Here is a 24,423-nt window from a genome sequence, read left to right on the forward strand (position 1 = left end):
TGAAGTAGATTTTAGGTAAAACACTGCCACATCTGCCTCACATCTCTGTCATTTCCAGGAGACCCTCATATGTGCCTTGCCCTGGGGTGATGCTGCTATTTTCTCAGTACCTGGCAAAGCCTCTCTGTCCAGAAACACAGGTGTTCCCTTTGAAATCTGAACCTCATTCATTTTCCCAGTGACTACAAAGTCTTTTCAAAGCAGGTGAAGCACAGGAGTTAAAACACCTGAGGTAATTTCCGAGTTGTAAGGAATGTACTGTTTTCCAGTGCTTTTTGTACCAGAGGACTTTGTCACAAAAACCTCATAGGCTCTTTTAGCAAAGATTGAATGATTGATTAATCTTGATGTCTGGCTCTTCGTTGTAGTTCTGATAATACCACCATCAGGGAGAAAAGAAGGTGGCTAAGATTTTATAATGAGGCATTATTTTTGGAATTTGAAACTGAAGCATTGTGAACTGTCAAATGTGTTACTTCCATCGAAAAACAAGTTCTTTCCTAGAGCTCCAGTTAATTGCTATTGAGCAGATCACACTGACAGCTTATTCCATCAGATTTGGGGATTGCACTTTCCGATGTAAATAGACAACACAACAGTGGTTTGAGAGGGATTTATGTTTTGACATATGATGGATATTTATAAACCTGTTTTTCCAGAAAGGCCAGGATAAGAATTATCTTTTAAAGGTAGTGTTTAGAAAGAGATAACTCTATATGTTTTTTATTTTCTTCAACAGCTTGTACATTCATGAGCTGGCTAGAAAATCCTGATCATCCTTTTAGCTGTGTAGAAAAATTACATGTGAAAGTCTGTGCCTTACTTTGAAGATTTATCATTGGGTTTTCAGAACTAAGCTGAAGAAGAGATACCTGGTGTTAACTGTTTGTAAGAATAACTTCTTGTCTTATTCAGTTATGTTGATGTTTTACTGGGAGGTTTTATTGAAGGTTTTCAGTTGTATTTCTCTGTTTGGCACAGTAGTAAAACTTTTATCCAATAGCTATGATTCAGAAACCGTTCTCTAAAATCATAATTAGGCTTCCCTGGAGGCTTACATGGTAGCATGGTAGAGAATCTGCCTACAATGCAGGAGACCCATGTTTGATCCCTGGGTTGGGAAGATTCCCTGGAGAAGGGCATGGCAACCGACTATAGTATTCTTGCTTGTAGAGTCCCAGGGACAGAGAGGAGCCTGGTGGGCTACAGTCTATGGGGGTCACAAAAAGTCAGACCTGACAGCAACTAAGACTTTGGCTTTGCAGTCTTGAAAGTCACAAATCAACTTTTGCTTCTTAGCTAAGAAATAGCTTCTATTATTATCAGAAATACTATTTTATATTTGAAAGATTTTATGGGATTCTACAAACCATACGGGACACTCTAGAAGAGACTGTAAATACAAAATAATAGAATTTTAAAGCTAAAAGAAATTGAAGAGCCTTACTGCAGCTGGTTAAAGTGTCTGCCTGCAATGCGGGAGACCTGGGTTCGATCCCTGGGCCAGGAAGATCCCCTGGAGAAAGACATAGCAACCCACTCCAGTATTCTTGCCTGGAGAATCCCATGGACGGAGGAGCCTGGTGGGCTACAGTCCACGGGGTCGCACAGAGTCAGACACGAATGAGCGACTTAACTAACTTTAAAACTGCAGCTGACTAATGTCGCAGACAAGGAAACAGAAGCCAAACTTGACATAATCAGATACATTTGAAAATAGATAATTTAAATGGGAAGAAGACTCTTCCAGGGTGTATCATGTATTTTAATTTTAACCTTAGTTTGAGTAATCAGAACAAGTGCAAGCTTAGTTTTATCTCTGTCTGTATAAGAAATGGACAGAAACGCATCACTAATGACCTCGCTTGCATGTGACTAGAAGGCATAGCACTAGGGAAAGGTTTTCAGTACTCACAGTTATTTTCAATATATTGGAAGCTAGAATGGTATCATTACTTCTGACAGCCAGTAACTGCTCAGAACTGAGGTGTGTGTGTGCATGCATGTGTGCTCAGTCGTTTGTCCAACTCTTTAAGACCCTGTGAACTATAGCCTGCCAGGCTGCTCTGTCCATGGATATTTCAGGCAATAATACTGGAGTGGGTTGCCATTTCCTAATCCAGAACTGAGGTAGGGTAAAAGGTAAGAGGGTAGTTTTCTGTATGCAGATATATACATCTAAAAAAGACAGATGTTCGTGGAATTCATTTTCAAATTTTATTGCAAGTGCTTATATATATTTTTAAATAGTCTTATTGTAATTTATAGTTTTCAGTAGGAATGTAAGACCAGAGCTTTCAGTCAAGATCTAGATGTCCAACATAACTGCATTTTCAAACACTATTGTGCTTTGATAATGTTACTTTGCCAGACAACAATGCATATTTTAAAAGTCGATACTTTCAAACTGTGTTGTGCCATGGACTGGTGTTAGTTGCCATTTAATTAAGACACCTAACAGTAAGATAGTCAAGGACCATCTTTTTTTTTTTTTTTTTTTTTGCCTTTAGCTTGAAAACCCAGTAAAACTGTATCAATTTTGCCAAAAGTTATAATGAACGAAAACATTATTTCTAGATTATTTAGATACTCTTTTGAATAGAAAATTACAACATTGCTTGCTATTTAAAAATCTTTTTGAGTAAATGTTTATCTTAACTGTTTAAAGCTATTTTTTCCCAGCGAGTGTGCTCAGTTGTGTCCAACTCTTTGTGACCCAATGGACTATAGCCCACCAGGCTCCTCTGTCCATGGATTTTCCAGGCAAGAATGTCTTCAAAAAGACTTATGTCTTTTCATGTCTCAGCATATCTTCAAAAAGACTTATCATAGCTCCAGCCACTTAGATGGGGTTTTCTAGAATGGTAGAAAATCTTGCAGTCGTATTTCTCCCTGCTTAGAATGACATTAAACAGTTACTAAATTATGTGAGAGTTTCCAGTCAGTAGATTATTTCTGTGTGCATTTAAAGGTGTCAGATCATCCTGGTCAATTTCCTATTAAAATTTCTTTGTTTACTCATAATGTTTTTTTCATTGGTGAATCTAAACTATTGAGTTAGCCAAAAAGTTTGTTCGGATTTTTCTGTAATATCTTATGGAAAAACCTGAAGAAACTTTTTGGCCAACCCAATATATGAAATAAACTATTTACAGCTTCAGTGTCATTTAGAATATTTCCTTCGGTAGACTAATTATCATGATATTTTCACCAGGAAGTGCTCATCAGTATCTTTGTGGATAAAGAGACATCTGTCATTTCCATCCCTACCACTCATCCTTTTTTAAAAAATTAATTTATTTATTTTAATTGGAGGCTAATTACTTCACAATATTGTGGTAGTTTTTGCCATACACTGACATGAATCAGTCACAGGTGTACATGTGTCCCCCATCCTGAACCCCCCTCCCTCCTCCCTCCCCATCCCATCCCTCAGGTTATCCTGGTGCACCCACATTGAGTGCCCTGTTTCACACATCAACCTTGGACTGGTGATCTATTTCACATATGGTAATATATGTTTCAATGCTCTTCTCTCAAATCATCCCCACCTCGTCTTCTCCCACAGAGTCCAAAAGTCTGTTCTTTACATCTGTATCTCTTTTGCTGTCTCGAATACAGGGTCATCATTACCATCTTTCTAAATTCCATAAATATAAGTTAATATCCTGTATTGGTGTTTTTCTTTCTGACTTACTTCACTCCGTATAATAGGCTCCAGTTTCATCCACCTCATTAGAACTGATTCAAATGTGTTCTTTTTAATAGCTGAGTAATATTCCATTGTGTATATATACCACAACTTTCGTATCCATTCATCTGCCAATGGACATCTAGGTTGCTTCCATGTCTTAGCTATTGTAACAGTGCTGCGATGAACGTTAGGGTACATGTGTCTCTTTTGATTCTGGTTTCCTTGGCCTCCCACTCATCTTTGAGGATTTATGTATGAAGAGTTTAAGTACAGAAATCAAGCAGATAATATCACAAAACTTTACTCCATGTGCTTTAATACAATCTTTAGTACTAATAATTAACTAAAAAGTTAAAATTAATGTTTGACTTTTATTTGAAAAATAATCTACTATTCTGTTTAGTTTTTGTACTAATAATTTTGAAGCCTTAATTACAAGAAAATTCTCTTCAGGCAGATTCCTAGTGACTAATCAACATTGCTTTCAACTCTGGTTTAATGTACTGCAGCAATAATTTTGACACTGCAAAGAGACAGTGATTTCCAGGATGAGAATTTTAAGGTTATGTAAATGGGCTTCCCAGGTGGCTAAGTGGTAGAGAATTTACATGTCAATCATGGAGATGCTGCTTTGATCCCTGGGTTGTGAACATCACTGAAAAAGGAAATGGCTACCCACTCCAGTATTCTTGCCTGGAAAATCCCATGGACAGAGGAGCCTGGTGGTCTACAGTTCATGGGCTTCTAAAAGTTGGACACAACTTAGCAACTAAACAGCAAGAAATCTGGAAAGAGCTATAAATGTACAATAGTAAAATATATTTGAAAATCTTTCTTCGAAGAAAAACTGTGACCAACCTAAATAGCATATTAAAAAGCAGAGACATTACTTTGCCGACAAAGGTCCTTCTAGTCAAAGCTGTGATTTTTCCAGTAGTCGTGTATGGATGTGAGAGTTGGACTATATAAAGAAAGCTGAGCAACTAAGATTTGATGCTTTTGAACTGTAGTGTTGGAGAAGACTCTTGAGAGTCCCTTGGACTGCAAAGAGATCAAACCAGTCAATCCTAAAGGAGATTAGTCTTGGGTGTTCATTGGAAGAACTGATGCTGAAGCTGAAACTCCAGTACTTTGGCTACTTGATGCGAAGAATTGACTCATTGGAAAAGACCCTAATGCTGGGAAAGATTGAAGGCAGGAGAAGGGGGGACGACAGAGGATGCGATGGTTGGATAGCATGACCGACTCAATGAACATGAGTTTGAGCAAACTCTGGGAGTTGGTGATGGACAGGGAAGCCTGGCGTTCTGCAGTCCATGGGGTCGCAGAGTCCAACGCAACTGAGCAACTGAACTGAACTGAATCCTTTTTAAGAGAGGAGCTATTCTCAGTATCAAAGAGAAAGAGTTATATTACTAATGACTGTCTTTGCCTCATGTATAGGCATACAATCTCTGTTAAGCTAGCAATATTAACTCTGTTAAAAACTACACTCCTCAATGATTTGCAGCTGTCATTGACTGTTGTTATAACAGCGTAACAGGTATTCTGGTAGGAGTATGAATTGTGTATGCTCACCACATTTCACAAAGAGCAGTCAGTGGAATTTTCTGTGTACGTCTGGATAGCTACATAATTTTCAGATTTTACAACACATTGTTTTAGTGCTAAAGTGAAGTGAAGTGAAAGTCGCTCAGTTGTATCCGACTCTTTGCAGCTCCATGGACTGGAACCTGCCAGCTCTGTCCATGGAATTCTCCAGGCAAGAATCATGGAGTGAGTAGTTGTTCCCTTCTCCAGGGGATCTTCCCAACCCAGGGATTGAACTCAGGTCTCCCACATTGCTGGCAAATTCTTTACCATCTGAGCCACCAAGGGAAGCCCTTTTAGTGCTAAAACTACTATAAATTTCAAGGTTTACTTTTAAAAGTCCTTTGTCAAGGTTTAAGGTTTCTCATATACATACACATGGGAAATGATAGAGCCACTATGTTCAACTGGTTGAAAAATGACCCCGGAGACAAAGTATGTTAGTGATATTCTAAATGTTTCTTTTAGTAATAAAACTTAAATTGAAGACTTTACTATGTTCTCAGAAGGAACAGCTTATTCATGTAGTTGGAAAATAGAGTGGTTTTTATTTCTGCACACCTCAAGTACCCGTTCTATAAAGAAACGGTAATTTTAAGTGTGGCTTGGCTTTAAATTAGTCCTGGGTGAATAGTTCAGAGAGAAAAAATGAAGCTGGTTAGGCCATCTTGATTTAATTTACAATCCTGAATTTAAATAGAAATGTATAGAGAGTAACCTGCATTTAAATAGGATGGGTATGAATTATTGCCTGTCTTCAAACCTGAAATATTATGTTGTAGCATAAAAATATATATTCTGTGCGTTGTCATGTTATATGATAGTATTTCTTCCAGGACAGCTATATTTTCAGTGATTTTTTTTTTTTAAAGAATGTTCTTGATTCATATTATTGAACTTATCCTAAATAGCAGTGCTTGATTAGATTCTTCAATTGATTACTTTCAAAATTGTCACTAATATTTATTAAATATTGATAGTAAATTTTAGCTGCATGCTCTTTGCCTCAGTTCTTGCATTAAAATAATGTAAGTCCCTGTTTTAGCTTTATCATAGTTAATTTGATATGCTCCACTCCCCATTTTATTATTTTTTAAATAGTTTTATTCATTTTTAATTTTGGCCACACCCTGCATCATGTGGGGTCTTAGTTTCCCAACCAGGGATCAAACCCACACTCCCTGCATTGGAAGGTGGTATCTTACTACTGGACCACCAAGGATGTCCCCCACCCCCATTTTTAATGGATTAAATAGAAGAGAAGTCATGCTGTAAAAACAACTTGTCCATAATATATAGTCAACAATTGAATTTTAGTCCTTAAAGGAACCTGAATTATCTTCTATCTCAACTGACATATTTTACAAATAAGAAAACATAGCCTGAAGCATTTGAATGATATGTTGTAGATTTTATTCCAGTTTCTACACAACAGATACATAAACAAACTTTGGATATACAACATATTTGTGAACTTGGAAATAGTTGTGTATCTTCTCTAGAAAGAATCCATCAATTTTGTAGGAAAAACTGACGTCTAAGGTTGCAGAATTGTGTGTAACACAAGAGTAAATTGATCTTGAATAAGAGCCTTAAGAACTCCCTTAGCTGGGTGGTTCTTCTGGGTCTCTTACTTGTTTGTAGTGACCTGGACAGGCAAACTTACAAGTCTCATGTCTGGGCTAGGAACACACAAACACTAGGGACTCCTCTTGCATCTCTCTGTTTCTGTGTGGTCTCTCCATCTTATTTTTTTAGCTACCTCTTCTGGGTAGCTGAAGTCCTAATTTGTTGACTCAGGTCTTTTAAGATGTGTGTCTTAAAAGAGAAAGAATCAGATAGAGGCTTTATTTCCTAACCTAGCTGGGGAAATCTCACAGTGCTGTTCTGTTTGTTAGAAGGGAGCCACCATCTAACTCAACTTGAAGGAAAGGGGAGGGAATTCAACTCCACCCTTCATTGGAAGAGTGTTTTAAAACCATTCCAATGGTTTCAAGCCCTTTTTTTTTTTTTTTCTTCCCCATCTAGGAATGTTTGTGTTTTCCTTCTGGTGCCTGGCTGCTCTTTGTGAGGTTGCTTTGTTGCTAGATTAGAAACCTATGGATAAATATATTTTCACGGTGGTGGTGTTTAGGTGCTAAGTCGTGTTGGCTTCTTTTGCAACCATGGGGACTGTAGTCCACCAGGCTTCTCTGTCCAAGGGATTTTCCAGGCAAGAATACCTGAGAGGGTTGCCATTTCCTCCTCCAGGGGGGTCTTCCTGACCCAGAGACCTGGAGTCTCTGCATTGGCAGCTGGATTCTTTACCGCTGAGCCATGAGTATGACTAAAGTATTATGCAAGAACCTGATTATCAAGATTGAAGGCAAAAATTTGTTTGTCTCTTAAGGACAACCTACTTACCAGGGAATTCTACCTAGAAGTAAGCTTGCTTTTGAGAGATGACTGTTTCTCTGACCATCTGGATACAAAAGGAATTCAGCACCCTGCTCATTTTTGGGGACTTCAGCCAGATTCTTTGTTTCTTCCCTAATTTGTTTGGGTAAATAATGACAGAAATTTGAATTGTGCCTTTGCATCTTACATAATATGTAATTATAAAATTAGGTCTAATTTAAGTAATGAATTTCATTAATAGTATGTTCACATTTGGCAAAGTGTTTACCTGATACTTATTGATAGCATACGTTTCTGATGTCTATACCACAAAACCAGTCGTCTTGAACATTAGGTGTTAATTCAAAGTGAAATTCAAGTTTTTATGAAATCCAGATATTTTTGTGCTGTTAATTTTTTAGTGGCATGTAAGTATACTTTTTTTGTGTGTTTTTGGTAGATAATAAAGATGTAGTATTATCCTAATTTTGTATACTTTTTTTTTCTGGCTTCGAAAGCATGATTTTATGTATTTCAGATCCACAGTTGAATTAGCAAGAATGTTTGTTGTAAGATTTTATGGAGACTATACATAGAATGAAGAAACTTCCCTTCTTCACACATACTTTTTTTTTCTTTTGTTCTGTTTTCTAGTATCTTGTCCTTTTGACCTATAATCATGGTTAGGTTTCTTCCATCCTTTAAAAGGACTTCCCTGGTGGCTCAGAATGTAAAGGATCTCCCTACAATGCAGGAGACTCGGGTTCAATCACTGGGTGGGGAAGATTGCCTGGAAAAGGGAATAGCAATCCACTCCAGTATTCTTGCCAGGAGGATTCCAAGGACGGAGGAGCCTGGCAGGCTACAGTCCATGGAGTTGCAAGGAGTGGGACACGACTGAACGACTAACACTTTCACGTGAGCTCTCAGCTCCCTGGCCAAGGATCAGACCCATCTCCTCTGCATTGCAAGGTGGATTCTCAAACACCGAACCAGCAGGGAAGTCCCTCAGATTTCTCTTAATAACGAATTAGTACCGAGCGGACCTCATCTTCTTCGACTTTTCTGTAACATTTAAGCTTAATTGCATACTCTCTACTCCTGGAATCCCTTGTCATGTGCCTTTTATAATTTAATCCTCTTTCAGTTTTCCCTTAGCCTTTCTGATTCCACTTTTCCTTGTTCGTTTTGCGTAAACATTTTTTTCCTCCTCTTCAATTTTGATAACCCGAGTTTTCATTACATTTTTTTCTCATTCTGTCTCATCTTCCTGAAGTAATTCATCTCTGAGTGAATAACTTGAAGATTCATGTCTTTGGAGTATATTTCTTTCCCCAGAACCCCAGTCATCTATCTCCACTCTCCACTTGACATGTATATACTGTGTGTATCACAGACACCTCACCCATCAGCCTTGAAATATGCATTGAAGTGCAGAGACATACGCTTCTATTACAACAGTCTATTTCTCTTTCTGTTTTTCTTTCTCACAGTTTGGTAATCTCATCAGTCTTCACCTTTTTTTTTTTTTTTTCCTTTCCCTCACTGCCTGCGTTTAGTCATCCATCAACTTCTAGGAATTTAAATTCCTAAACATTATTTCAGTCTGTCTGCTTTTCTCCAGTTTCACTGCTTTCACCTTAGGTTGTGTCCTCATTTTCTAGTTCCAGGCCTATTTTTCTATCCTCCTAACATGCCCAGAATCCTGTAATTGTGCCAGTATTGAACCTGGTATTGGAAAATTCTTTGTTTTTACCACCCCATTCACTATCCTGCTTTTCAAATTAACAAACAGAATATTAAACTCGGGACATATGAAATTATTTTGGTAATGATTTTGTAATTGTAAATGTTTCTTTATCAAGTGTTATTACAGTGTGAATTAGTCACTCTTGTTGAATTTTTTGTGTACAAAAATACATTTCTATTTTATGGACTTCAGATTCATTAACCATTCATTTATTCAGCAGACATTTACTGACCGCCTTGTCCATATGACAGACATAGATAATAAGCTGAAGTTACAAACATGAGTTAAATAACTGTCCCCAAGCAACTCACAGTCCCGGGACAGAGACATACAGATGGATGCTAGCATCTCAGTGCGGTGCTAAGTCTCTTCGGTTGTGTCCGACTCTTTGCGACCCCATGGATTGTAGGCCACCAAGTTCTACCGTCCATGGGATTCTCCAGGCAGGAATACTGGAGTAGGTTGCCATTCCCTTCTCCAGGGGGTCTTCCCGACCCTGGGATTGAACCCATGTCTCTTAAGTCTCCTATGTTGGCAGGTGGGTTGTTTACCACTAGTGCCACATGGCGAAGAGCGTAACAAAGCTTTAGAGTCCAAAGGAGGAAATGGCTTACATTTAAGAGAAATGAAAATGTGTCAAGAATGTATTATATAAAGTTGGATCGTGATAAGACTAAGGATCTGTCTGACAAATAATTGGGACAAGGATGTGTTCTGCAGAGGAAACAGTGCTAGCAAAAGCAAGGAATAACAGGTTTTATGACAGGGAATATTGCGAGCGAGGATTTGGACTTTATGTGTCCAGGGATTTGTTCAATGTGATTAGACAGAGGAATCACTTAAGTGTATTTGTGTCCACTTAGGCAATTCTTAACACTTACAGAGCAGATTGGAAAGATGTGGGATGGATGAAAGGAGATTCATTAGGAGGCTAGTGCAGAAATCTATGTGAGAGATGGAGAGAACCCAGATTAAGATGCTGGCTTTGCAAAGAAGTCAGAAAGAAGAAAACGTAGCTAACTGTATATTCTAAAGAAATGTCTGAACTCTATATATACATTATCTTTTCATGTCTGTATTTTGTTTTTGTTTTGAATCGTAGACATGGGATGTAGAACTGGAGAGGTCTGCAGAATCCTGGGCTGAGACTTGTTTGTGGGAACATGGACCTGCAAGCTTGCTTCCGTCAATTGGACAGAATTTGGGAGCCCATTGGGGAAGGTAGCTTAAAATATAACTTTTTGTTTCTGAAAACAGAAGAGTTTGAAATGAAATACTTACTAATTCATCATTGTAAGTTTTCAAAGGCTTAGTGCCTATAAGGAAAACAAGCAGTCACACCAAGACAAATAAGAAAAAGTAAATATTATAGCAGAATGATCAGGAGTATCCTAGACATGTTTTTGTTTCAAGTAATTGATATATTAGTGACGTAATGTGCAAAAGTGTTTAATATTAATAAATTCCACAGAACTGCCTCTCTACCAAATTTTATCAGTGCTTTCAGCAATATTTAGTTTTATATTTTCTCCAACCTTACTTGATCTTTGTGGTTATTTTCTTTGAAAAAGATACAGGCCCCCAACATTTCATGTGCAAGCATGGTATGATGAAGTAAGAGACTTTAGCTACCCATATGAACATGAATGTAACCCGTATTGTCCATTCAGATGTTCTGGTCCTGTATGTACTCATTATACACAGGTATGTCTGGGGTATATTATACTTTATTCCTCTGAATTTGTGTAAACTAACAAAGTTTTGTTTGTTTGTTTGTTTGTTTTTTGTAGGAGAACTTATAGAGTACTGAACATTTGTCTTCCTTATATCATTTAGTATGGCTGTTACAAATATATAGATGCATGTAGAATAGGCTTATAAATTTTTATAAGCAATAATAATCAGAGAAATGTATAGACATTTCCTTAAAAATATTATTTCAGTGATTTTACATTTAAAATATTTTAATATGGCCCCAATAAATGCAGATGGGAGGAAATTTACCATCTTTATATTCAGATGTCATTATTTTTTATTTTTCAAAAATAAAATGTGGTTTTATTTACCATGACATTCAGTATATTTGATGCATGCAGCATTTATCTTTCTACAAAAATTCTCAGTGTTCCCATTGGATATGTCCTAAACTACTAAATCAACCAATTAATGGCAGATTTGACTAGATAAAACTCACCACAGATCTGAGTTTCTAGACTTTCAATGACCGATTATTACTGAATATAAAGCAGACAAATGCTTCTGTATACCTTAGCATGTCCAAGATTAAGGTCAGCAGGAGGTTCCCTAATAGGCAGTGACACATTAAAATGTGAGAAATTTGAACACCTAAACTTTTGCTCCAGTACTTTCTGTTTTAAGATGAGAATCTCTATTCCTTTGTTACGTTTCTTCATAAAAAAAATTAATATACCATTTAGGCTTGTGAAGGTGTGTAACATTTGAATTATTTAGTAATAAATAAGATTTTTATGTTTTATATATGAAAATTGGAGAAGGGAATGGCTACCCACTCCAGTATTCTTGAGGAGAATCCCCATGGACAGAGGAGCCTGGTGGGCTACAGTCCATGGGGTCACAAAGAGTCGGACACGACTGAGCACCTAACACTTTCCCTTGCAGAGTTATTATGTATCTCTCTCTCTTTTTAAGTTAAATTAAGGACTTCCCAAAATCTCTAGAAAAATATCCTTTTGGACATTGCCTCGTTTCATTTTGAATGGTAACAGCTGGTTCTCGAGTTCACTTCTGTACATTTCCTCTCAGATATGTTGTTGTCTTATTTCATCTCAACCTGCTTTCTCTGAGCCTTTTTTTCCCCTCTAATGTAGGTGGTGTGGGCCACAAGCAGCAGAATAGGCTGTGCCATTAATTTGTGCCATAACATGAACATCTGGGGGCAAATATGGCCCAAAGCTGTTTACCTGGTGTGCAATTATTCCCCAAAGTGAGTAGATGAAACACTGCTTTTATATGTAAATATTTCTTAACAATGTAGATATAACTTTATGTTTTTGGCTTTTTTTTCTCATTTTCAATGTGTGTTATGAAGTAAAGTGCACTGTTTTAACTCACTTTACTTAATATGGCAACAATTATGGTTGCCTGATGCATAAAATTGGTGCTTAAAAGGAATGTGAAAATTGAAAATATGATCTTTGTAAAGATAAGAGTCATATTTTTAGGTCTTCAGTTTTATTTATTGCACTATTGTATTGTTTAAATATTTAATAATTTGGGTTTATTAGAGATGGGAAACAATAGACTAAGAAATGTATTTTCACCTATGTAAAGACCCTTCAGATAATTACATTGAAAATATTACACAACTAAACTTCAGTCAAATGTAAGTCAAAAATCTCTTTTTATTAGGACAAATGGAATATAGATGAATATCCCATAGCGGAGGTTAGTATTTTGCAGAAGTTTGGTTTTGTAATTCTTAACAATATATATAGCACATTATTTAGAATATTTTCAAAAGAATGGGATAGCAATGTATGTTTAAAGTTAGTAACAATGAGATGTCACTTCACATTTGTCAGAAATACTATTATTAAAAAGAATACAAATGACAAGTGTTGGTGAGGATGTAGAGAAAAGAGGACCCTTGTACACTGGTGCTGGGAATGTCAATTAGTGCAGCCGCTGTGGAAAACAGTATAAAGATTTCTCAAAAATAGGAAATATAAACTACCACTTAATGGAGTGAATTATCTTTTTAAGGGGAAACTGGTGGGGCCATGCCCCCTACAAACATGGCCGGCCCTGTTCTGCTTGCCCACCAAGTTTTGGAGGAGGCTGTAGAGAAAATCTGTGCTACAAAGGTATGTGCTGTTGTAACATTTGGTTTGATTTATACTTTAATCCAACTTCCACATTAATTTGTGTTTAAAAAGCCAAAAAGCAAATTTGGTTATTACATGAAAAGTTTTCAGAACTCTATTTCAAATATTCTGAAGAAATCATTTAAAATATTTTAAGAATATTTATAACATTAATAAGTCTATTACACTAATTTGTGTTTAAAGGAAAGTTGCATGATTGCTTCAGATGACCACTTCTACTTTGAAATTATCCCAGAGTGATGAGTATATTTACAGTCTTAGAAACCATCTTGATATAGTGTTGGCTAGAATTACTTCCATGAATGTCATTTTTTTTGAAAAATTTAGCAATTTAACACAATTTATTTTAAGTGCTTTAAAAATTTTTGCCTAAATACCTATCCATGACTCATATTGAACCATACCCAATGGATTATACTAATTCTCTGCTTGTTACTGCAGAGTATATAATTTCTCATGCCAAAATAACAATATATGTGCATATATATATATACACATAAAATAGTATTATAAAATTGTTGCAAAAAGTGCTGTCTCGCATACATTGGATATCCTCAGAAGTAAATATAAAGTAAATGCATGGTGTCTTATTTGTAGCACATGAAGATAAAACTTAGCTGACACAACTTTATGAAGGTCATCCTCTTATTGGACATCCAAGTGAACAATTTTACTCTCTTGTACTACTTTATTCTTAATGATGACTAAATGAAGATTTAATGCAGACCAAGTATATTAGAAAATATGTGTAAGTGAAGCCACTTTTCAGTACTCAGAGAGAGAGCTTTTTCTCTTAATGATTGAGAGCTCATTAGGTATAATGACTAGACAAGAAGTAACCATATATTTCACTCTGTTACGTGAGCCATTTTTAATTCCTGAAAACATTTTTCTTTGTGCACAAGTCTGTTTTCCATCCATTCTGTCCCCAAACCTCCAACCTGCTTGCTTTATTGTCAGTGACCACAGTGTTTTTAAAGCTGACTTTCCTCTGAATTCATGCTTCCTTTTTTTAGGTTCTGAATTCTTGGACATACATGAAAATAACCACATTTTCAAAGTGTACCCATCAAGCCCTTGATATAAGCCAGCCTGGAAAAACATATTAAATTCAATGTTTGCATATTTTCCATTGTTACATTTAAATTTCTGCACATTGAATTTGCTTCTGCACATTGAATTTCCTTCTACAATAGAAACCTTTCCATGGAAACTGATATTGTGGTAAATAACAAGCGAATGTCAATTCTTCTTAGGCTGAATTTCCTTTTAGGAGAATTTTAAATATGATTCTTTTGAAAATTTTAAGTGTTATTCTCCTGAAAATATGGTTTCATTTGAGAAAAGAAATGAAAAGTCACTAAGCCTCAACTTCATTTAGATCACTGTATAGATTTCCTGGTGTCATTATGAAAGCGAATCACTGATTTCACTTTAAAATATAAGGAAAGCTTAGAAATGATTCCATTTGATGTTAGCCAAATGGTAGCATAAATGAATCAAGGGCTCAAAAGTTTATGCACCTGCTTTATTTATTCCAATGCAGTATGTAAGGTCACTACTGTAAGCCAAAACATGTGCCAATATATAGTATGGATTTTTCTAGTAGTATTAAGTGTTAAACAGGCATGTAAAGGTGTATTGTTATTGATAATTTGTGCACATTTAAGATGAACTCATGTTTCTTAAATCCATTTTCTCTAACAGAAGGATCAGATAGTTATTATCCTCCTCAAGAAGAAGAAACAAATGAAATTGAACGGCAGCAGTCACAAGTCCATGACACCCACATCCGGACAGTAGCAGATGATAGTAACAGAAACGAAGTCATAAGCACACAGCAAATGTGTAAGACCTTTGCATTATTTACAAGCATTTAAAGGTTACATTGCTGACATATTCAACTGTATTTTATTAATCTTGAACATTTTTTAGAGTGGCAGAAACTTGGCATTAGACTGTATGGATGAATTAGAGCATCAACTAAATTATTATTATCTTTTCAATTTTAGCTCAAATTGTTTCTTGTGAAGTAAGATTAAGAGATCAGTGCAAAGGAACAACCTGCAATAGGTAATATTTATGATTGCACTCAAAATTAATTGACAAGATACAAAAATACTTTCATTTTATACAGACATTCAGAGAGGCTAAATTTCATTTCCCATTTCTTTCATTTAGATATGAATGCCCTGCTGGCTGTTTGGATAGTAAAGCTAAAGTTATTGGCAGTGTACATTATGAAATGGTAAGTATTATAAATTTGAGGATAGACTCCTTTCAAATAATATTTGTTTTTTAATGGAAAAAATAATTTATATATTTATAGATATTTTGCTCAGCAATGTTTAAAGCCATAAATAGTAATGAGTGGTATCCCATGCAGAATTCTTATTTTCACATTCTTTTCTCTCTTTTCTCCCAGCAATCCAGTATCTGTAGGGCTGCAATTCATTATGGGATAATAGACAATGATGGTGGTTGGGTGGATATCACTAGACAAGGAAGGAAACATTATTTCATCAAATCCAACAGAAATGGTGTTCAAACAATTGGGTAAGTACCTGAATAGTCTTTTGAACCAGAGATTTTAAGTTGCAACAATGAGTTGCATTCTTTTAGAACAAAGCACAGAAGAAATTAATTTATAAAGAGAGAAGATAGAAAGGCTTATTTCCGCTACATAATATCCATGGGCAAGAAGAAGGAAAAGTCTCTAAATTCAGTTGAACCCTTTTGCTTATACATGCTAACTAAGTTGCTTCAGGTGTGTCTGACTCTTTGCAGACCCCATGGACTGTAACCCACCAGACTCCTCTGTCCATGGAATTCTCCAGGCAGTACTGGAGTGGGTTGCCCTTGCCTTTTCGAGGGGCTCTTCCTGACCCAGGGATTGAAACTGTGTCTCCTGCATTGCAAGTGGATTCTTTACCATTGAGCCACCTTATACAGATAATGCTAAAACTCTTAAATTTTAAATTTCGTGTCATTAAGAATGTACAAATTTATAGTTTTTCCCATTGTGAAATAGTATATTTTTCACCTGTGATAGAAAATGCCCGAGAAGGCTAATTGATTCGCATATTCTTCCTTTCTTGTTTAAAGACAATTATTTATTTTATGCAACACTAACTTTGTCAATAAGATAAATTAAGTACTAGATAAAAAAGCATTTTGAAAAGTCTCTAAATATGTAATGTATCATGTCACCTTTCTTCTCCTCCTTAAAATGTAATTTGACCCAACATAAAAGAATTAATTCCCTGGTGACTTCCCTGGTGGCTCAGTGATAAAGAATCTGCCTCCCAGTAGAGATATGGGTTCCATCCTTGGGTCAGGAAGGTCCCCTGGAGACAACCCACTCCAGTATTCTTGCCTAGGAAATCCCAGGGACAGAGGAACCTGGCGGGCACTATAAGCCATGGGGTCACAAAGAGTTGGACACGATTGAATGACTAAACAACAACAAAAGTATTGATTAACTTTTGAAATGTTTGTCACATTAAACATAGTAAATATATTATTCTAAAACAAAATATTTTCATATAGTCTCTGTAGAAAATGGAAAAATGTAGGCTTTTGAAATGTAGGCTTTGTAGTTGCTCTTTCTCCTGTGTAAAATAATAAACATTATTGAATCTCATATTGGGATGCCTTTTCTTAGGAAATATGACATAGTTGCCCTTCCTTTGTAACTATACAATTGCAAAAAACTCCACAGTAGGGAATTCACAATGATTAGAAAGAATTTTTTTATATTAAAGATCCTTAAACACTGGTAGAATGATGTGGTATATATAGTTTTGTTCAAAGGCTTGATGTGTGTTTTTCAGGCATTAGCAATTATGCTCTTAAGTAAAAGTTTTATAGAAACATTTATTAACTTACTCACCCAGCAGATATTTATTAATTACCTTCAATAAGTAATCAATGTTAAGTATTCACTTTAGGAAGGCAAACACTGGGTGTTGCATTAAAGAACATTTATCCGATTACTAAAAGATACAAAAAATAACAAAAAAGAGAACATTTATCCTATTATTTACTTTTTTCTCTTAAGTTAGTGTTTATTATTTATTTTAGAAACTCTCTTGAAACTTGCAGAGTGTGTCAAATTAAAGTACTATCATAAATAAGCCTTACCTTTTGCAATAGATGTTTTTCTGAAAACTGGTATAGATAAACCAATTAAAAATTTCATATATAATGGTATACCTTTTTTTTTATTCCTGCTTTTATAATGCATATAAGGAGTACTAGAGGGAACAAAAAATGAATAATGCACATTCCTTTAAGGTACTTATTTTTAGCAGTCTTTTTACAGTGCCTTGTACTGACTGTTTTGAAAGAATAAATTGGTTCTGTGATGACAAAGCATGAGTATATTGAGAATTTTAATTTTAATAAGAAACAAATATATAGATGCAAATGTGTATTATTTCTTGCTGTTACCTATAACTTTTTGAGATTGATAATGAAAAGAGGTCATTCTCTGATATCAAGAATCATATCAACTTGGTTCATACTTGAAGGTCATACAGGTTTGGCATAAAATAGATGATTAATTCTTATACTACTCCATGTCTAGATATTTAAATAAAAATGTTTAAGATGAAATCAAATTCTACAGACTTAAAAATGTAAGAATTTATGTTGATGTCAATGCATGTAAGATGTTGATGATTGAAATTTTTATATTTTTATCTTCAGCAAATATCAGTCTGCCAATTCCTTCACAGTCTCTAAAGTAACAGGTTAGCACTGTTTTTTCGTCTTATTTTCTTATCACTCTGTTGCATGTTATCATTTCTAAAGGATTCACTTATTGTTTTGTGTTTGAATACTTCAGTTCAGGCTGTCACTTGTGAAACAACTGTGGAACAGCTCTGTCCTTTCCATAAGCCTGCTTCACATTGCCCGAGGTACTGTGTTTTAAATTTTCTTCATTTTTAACCAGTGAATGGGGGACTTTTACCCGAGATAACTGCTTTTGCCTGAGATCCTCGTGCCTCTAGGACTCAAGGGAATTTGGTCTTGAACTGCCAGCAGTAGGCACCACACACTGCATGCACTCCAGGCATTCTTAGTGTCCTTTCTCCAAAAAACGTAGGTTTTTAAAATTTTTTGTTTTTGTCTCTATGAAAAATATTTATTTTCACTTTGGAAAAAAAAGACCCATATATTCATTCTGACAGCTTTACGGAGGCTTGGCCACCCAATGAGTGACATGTTACACACATCAGTCACTTGTCAGGTCATTGCATGACTCTTTCACAGATCCAGATCACATCAGGGCCAAACATCTTTCCTTAAGATTAGATGTAAAAAGAGGTACTGTTGAAATGTGTCAGCATTTTTATTCAAGCTTAATGCAAGTTGTAGTCAAAGGAAAGAAATACTAGATCACTGTCTACATTCTCACAAGTGTATATAATAACAGTGTTAAAACCAGAGATTGGAACACAAACAAGCAAAAAGCTCCTACATTCTTCCTTTGAACTGAACTTACCTAAGTAGAAATGAACTCAGTTTGAACTGTGTTTGACTTGGTCTTCCATAAACCAAGTGCTAAGTATGGTCAAGGCAGAGCCTGCACAGCCTGGTCCTAAGGACAGAGCAGGTGGTTTTGCCACTGTAGGGTGGGCAGGGAATGCCCAACAGTTCTCAGATACAAAAACAGTTTTGTTGTCAGTGGGGATACCCTTCCTCCAACAGAAGGCATCTTTTATTAAAATCAACCCTTTAATTCAAAGTTATAAAAACTCAGATTCACATATTACTTATATTTAAATGGCTCTGGTTTAGATGCTCCAGGAAGTATATGCACTCTGGAGTCATACAGACTTTAGGAACATGAAATGTAAATAAGAATTGTAGCCATTTCTTAAAAACTGCCTTGCAGAAGACCTGCTTCAATTGGTAAAGATAGTTGCAATTGATACATTTTTTATAATACTTTTAGGAAAATAATTGATACTTTCATCAAATAATGATTTTCATAGGATCATTTTGCTGAGCCCTGGAGGAGTGCATGGCAACCCACTATAGTGTTCTTGCCTGGAGAATCCCATGGACAGAGGAGCCTAACAGGCCTCAGTCCATGGGGTCGCAAAGAGACATAACTGAGCACACATGCATGCATTTTGTTGAGAGTCTGATTTACTATGTAGAATGAATTATGTTTTCCCCAGTCTTAGCTCTGGTTTTCTTTTAGTTTATGAGTGTGTGTGTGTGTGTGAATGGATTTTGAAGAGCCAATCAATTTTAAAAAGTGCCACTTGACAGTTTCTTAATTTTGGAAGTGGATTTTTTTTAATGTCACGTGACTGACTGAACGCTGATGATTGAATTCTATGTTTAAATCAAAAACCTTTTGGAAACTTTGAAAGAATGAGCTAAGATATCAGTAAGTGAGTAGGATATCTGGAGAAAGAACGTTCCATACAGAGGGGAAGATAAGCATAATGACCCAGAAGATAAGATTATTCCATATTTTGAAGAATAACCATTAGGCCAGTGTGACTGGAGCTGGGTGAGAAAGTGGAAGAGGGGTAGGATATAATGTCAGAGAGGAAATGGGAAGACAATATTCAGGGCTTATTGGTCATTGTAAGGATCTTATCATTTATTCTGAATCAGATGGAAAGCCACTAGAATATTTGGAGCAGAGAAATGATATGATTGGACTTACATTCTTCAGTATAAGTGTGTGGGGAAAGTAGAATGGAGGGGGCAAGATTGAAAGCAGAGAGCATAGGAGAGCTTATTGCAGTGAGTCAGATGATAGAGTCCAGAGTCACAGTGATCATGGTACTTCAGGATGCTCTGAGTTTATTTCAATGTACACCCAATAGAAATTGCTGGTGGGTTGAATATAAGGTTGAGGTAAGGAGGGAGATTAAGGCTAGAATAAAGGTTTTGGCTTGTGCTACCAAATAATGGAGTTGACATTTAAGAAGGAAGATTTTGGGGACTGGAGGAGGAGATTAGGAATTCGGTTTCAAACATGCTGAATTTGGGATGTTTATTAGGCCTAAGTGGAGATAAAATCAACACAGATGGTGACTGCAGCCACTAAATTAAAAGATGCTTGCTCCTTGGAAGAATAGCTATATCAAGCCTAGACAGTGTTTTAAAAAGCAGAGACATCACTTTGCCGGCAAAGGCCCATATTGTCAAAGCTATGATTTTTCCAGTAGTCATGTATGGATGTGAGAGTTGGACCATAAGGAAGGTTGAGCACTAAAGAATTGATGCTTTCAAACTGTGGTATTGCAGAAGACTCTTGAGAGTCCCTTGGACAGCAAGGAGATTAAACCAGTCAATCCTAAAGGAAATCAACTCTGAATATTCTTTGGAAGGACTGATGCTGAAGCTGAAGCCCCATATTTTGGTCACCTGATGTGAAGAGCTGACTCATTGGAAAAGACCCTGGTGCTGGGAAAAATTGAAGGCAGGAGGAAAAGGGGGCAACAAAGAATGAGATGGTTGGATGGCATCACTGACTCAATGGACATGAGTTTGAGGAAACTCAGAGAGATAGTGATGGACAGAGAAGCCTGGCATGTTGCAGTTCATGGGGTCGCAAAAAGTCGGACATGACTTAGCGACTGAACAACAACAAAAACAAGTGGAGATATTGAATAAACAACAGGATATATTAATACAGATTGAGAATTAAGAGACAAGATTCCAACTCTAAATCTCTACATCCCAAGATTTAGAGATGTAAATTTGGAAATCAGCAGTTTATAGATGACAGTTAAAACCATGAAATTGGATGAGATACCAAAGATATGATCATAGAGAAAAGAAACTATGAGATATATGTGGCAGACAGTCGTTCAGTTTTTCCAAGTTATATATTTGCTAATTTCTGCACCCACATGAGTTACCAAATTCCTAGATACTGAGAGAACGATACTTCCTGATATATCTTTCTGCTTTGAATTCACAAGTTAGAAAGCTTTCTGGCTAAATTTCTTTTGAAAGAGAGAGAAGAACAAAAAAAAAAGAGAGAGAGACAAAAGAAACACATTTGTGCCAAAAGCTGGAAGTGGATAAATAAATAGAAGCAGTTGTGTCTGCTGCCTGGCTTCTACAATTGACCTATTTCGGAAGGAAAGAAACTATTCAGCTATAAAAAAGAATAAAATTTTGCCATTTGCAACTACATGGATGGACCCTGAGGGCATTATGCTAAGTTTAATAAGTCATACAGAGAAATGAAATCTAAAAAATGCAGTGAACTAGTGAATATAGCCAAAAAAAGAAAAAGACTCATAGATACAGAGAAGAAACTAGCGGCTACCAGTGGGGAGAGGGAAGTGGGTGAGTAATACAGAGGTAGGGCATTAAAAGGCACAAACTATTAGGTATGAAATAAGCTACAAGGGTGTATTGTATAACACAGTGAATATAACCAATATTTTATAATAACTATAAATGGATATAACCTATAAGAATTGTGTATCACCCTATTCTATGCCTATGACATTTTATACACCATCGATACTTCAATAAAAAAATGAGTAGGGTTTAGAATTCTGAGTTTACTCTTGTGTATACTTGTCTATGGTTTTACTAATAAGAAAGACTAAAATAACCAGCTGCTTAGTATTTGTAAATATGTATTTATTTTTCAGAGTATACTGTCCTCGTAACTGTATGCAGGCAAATCCACATTATGCTCGTGTAATTGGAACTCGAATTTATTCTGATGTAAGTATCCTAAATTATATACGTCTTGGTATTTGTATATCTGGGCTTCCCAGGTGGCACAGTGGTAAAGAATCCACCTGTCAATGCAGGAGACACAGGTTTGATCCCTGGGTCCGGAAGATCCCCTAGAGTAGGAAATGGAAAGAATACTATTCTTGCCTGGAAAGTTCCATGGACAGAGGAGCCTGGTGAGCTACAGTCCATGGGATTGCAAAGAGTCAGACAGGACTAAGCCTACAAGCACTTATTTATCTGTCCATCCAAATATACTCACATATGTATTTAAATGTACATATTTTCAAATGTATATAATTTGTATACAAAAAAGGGACAGACTCTTGTGTTGATATACGTATTCTCAAAAGAGTCAGTCATGAATAGCAGTGAAAATAAATATCCATATGCAAATATGCATGCATAATTTATGTTGACTAAAATTTTTTGCATACTGTATTCAATATCAGACACTAAAATAGCTTGGATGCATCCTTGAGAAGGATAAAGCATTTTGCTTTTCTTTAATCTTCCTTTTGGCTCTTCGGCTTTTGAAGTATAAACTGGATAGTTAAGAATTTGTCAAATTTATAAACAGTTTCTCCACTGCCAAATGAGTATTTAAAAAGTAGCATAGTATCAAAAACAGGTAATCGTTACAAGACACACAAAAGCAAACCAGTTGACGGTGTATTGTAATGGATGCCAGCACTGGGGTGGACCAGCAAGTGTAGCTGTCATGGCTTCAGGGTGGATAAATGGTGCTTTCCAATCCAGGTTTCAAGTGAGTTGGTAAAGAGGAGTAGTGCACATTCTAGGTGGGGCGAAAGGCTGCTCCAGAGACGTGGAGGTGAGAGCAAGTGAGCTGAAAGCGGGCATGGCACGTTTGCCCGGGAAGCCCAGGGACAGAAGAACCGGGTGGGCTGCAGTCCATGGGGTCACAAAAGAGTTGGACATGGATTAGCAACTGAGCAACAGCAACAAAGCCTGTCTTATTTACAGCTTGGCACACATCCAATTGTGTGGGCATGGCAAAATCTCAAATGGTCACAGCAGGTTTGCTTATATTTGAGCTGGTGAGAATTAGAGCTAAAAGTGGCTGCATCCAGTTTAGTGTGAGGGATAAAGGGAGAGATCCAGCTTTTGAAACATGTAATTGGAGAATCTAAATATCAATCCATGCTAATAAGTTTAAATTTTAAATGGCAGATGGGTTGGGAAGATCCCCTGGAGAAGGGAAAGGCTACCCACTTGAGTATTCTGGCCTGGAGAATTCCATGGATGACAGTCCATAGGGTCGCAAAGAGTCGGACACGACTGAGTGACTTTTACTTTCACCAATATCTCATTCAAAGAGTTACAAAAACAAATTTAAGAAGTATATTCTTGATGCAGTTATTCAATAGAATACTATGGGAATATGATCGGGAAAAGAGGCCTGAAATGTATGTATTATCCCTGTACTTCTCTTGGTGAATTTATTTATGCTCAGGTTTGTCTGTTTGTTTTTTCCTAGTTCACCTTTATCCCTGAAATTATTCTCCACATCTAAGTCTCTCTCCAGCTCCAAGTTTGCAGTCATCTTAGTAGTGAAAGTCGCTCAGTCATTTCCCACTCTTTGCAATCCCATGGAGTAGCCCACTAGGCAACTCTGTCCATGGGGTTCTCCAGGCAAGAACACTGGAGTGGGTTGCCATTCCCTTCTCCAGGGGATCTTCCTGACCCAGGGATCGAATTCCAGTCTCCTGCATTGTGGGCAGATTCTTTACCATCTGAGCCAGCAGGGAAGAATTGAAGTCTTCTTATCTGCAACTTAAATCCTGCTGGTGTCTTAATTTGGTGGTCCTCACTGTTTGTGCTTAGCTTCTTGTTTCTGTTTGTTAACATCCTTTCTCTGATTTTTCTGTCAAAATCATGGTCCATGGTCATTCTTTACATCCTAAATTACTGCCTCTTTCTCTGTAAAGAAGCTAAGTATGATGTTGCTTTTCTTTAACTCTATTAGTTTTTTTCCCCCTTTTATTTAGCAGTTAACAGGTTCTCATAGGTATTATAAAGTGGGTTGGCATTTCCTTCTCCAGGGATCTTCCCAACCCAGTGGTCGAATCTGTGGCTCCTACTTCTTGCTTTAACAGAACTTAGAACATTCAGTGATTCAGCAAACACCTTGCACAGAAAAGTTTGTTAAAAAAATAAGTTAATAGATATATATGAATGGGCAAATATGAAATCATCAGACATTTCTAAAGAAATCATTCTTCCTGAATTGTCCCTTTAATTTTATTCATGTCTAGTGAAAATCTTTCAAAATATCCTATACAGTTTTATACCTATAAGCCATCTCTTTGATAGAGTTAAGGGTTTATTAACTTGAGATTATTTTTACCTTATTTCAGTGAAATGGGGTAAAATATTATGTATTACTATGCAGA

At 36.4% G+C, this 24,423-nt stretch overlaps 1 protein-coding gene across 3 annotated transcripts in view; it reads left to right on the plus strand.

Annotated features, from left to right (window-relative positions):
• Positions 1–24,423, plus strand: part of CRISPLD1 (cysteine rich secretory protein LCCL domain containing 1) — a 51,713-nt gene that overhangs the window by 20,172 nt on the left and 7,118 nt on the right. For 2 of the 3 annotated variants that reach the window (XM_043483987.1, XM_043483986.1), the window contains 11 exons: positions 10,513–10,631; positions 10,982–11,114; positions 12,260–12,375; positions 13,155–13,255; positions 14,984–15,124; positions 15,289–15,349; positions 15,458–15,524; positions 15,702–15,832; positions 17,987–18,030; positions 18,126–18,198; positions 21,922–21,997. In XM_043483987.1, coding sequence (XP_043339922.1) covers positions 10,513–10,631; positions 10,982–11,114; positions 12,260–12,375; positions 13,155–13,255; positions 14,984–15,124; positions 15,289–15,349; positions 15,458–15,524; positions 15,702–15,832; positions 17,987–18,030; positions 18,126–18,198; positions 21,922–21,997 — 1,062 coding nt within the window. Of the gene's footprint in view, positions 1–10,512; positions 10,632–10,981; positions 11,115–12,259; positions 12,376–13,154; positions 13,256–14,983; positions 15,125–15,288; positions 15,350–15,457; positions 15,525–15,701; positions 15,833–17,986; positions 18,031–18,125; positions 18,199–21,921; positions 21,998–24,423 lie in introns of those variants that run through there. The other variant, XM_043483988.1, reaches the window with a different exon arrangement.

Source organism: Cervus canadensis, chromosome 12 (genome assembly GCF_019320065.1).
Source record: "Cervus canadensis isolate Bull #8, Minnesota chromosome 12, ASM1932006v1, whole genome shotgun sequence".
NCBI classification, from domain to species: Eukaryota; Metazoa; Chordata; class Mammalia; order Artiodactyla; family Cervidae; genus Cervus; species Cervus canadensis.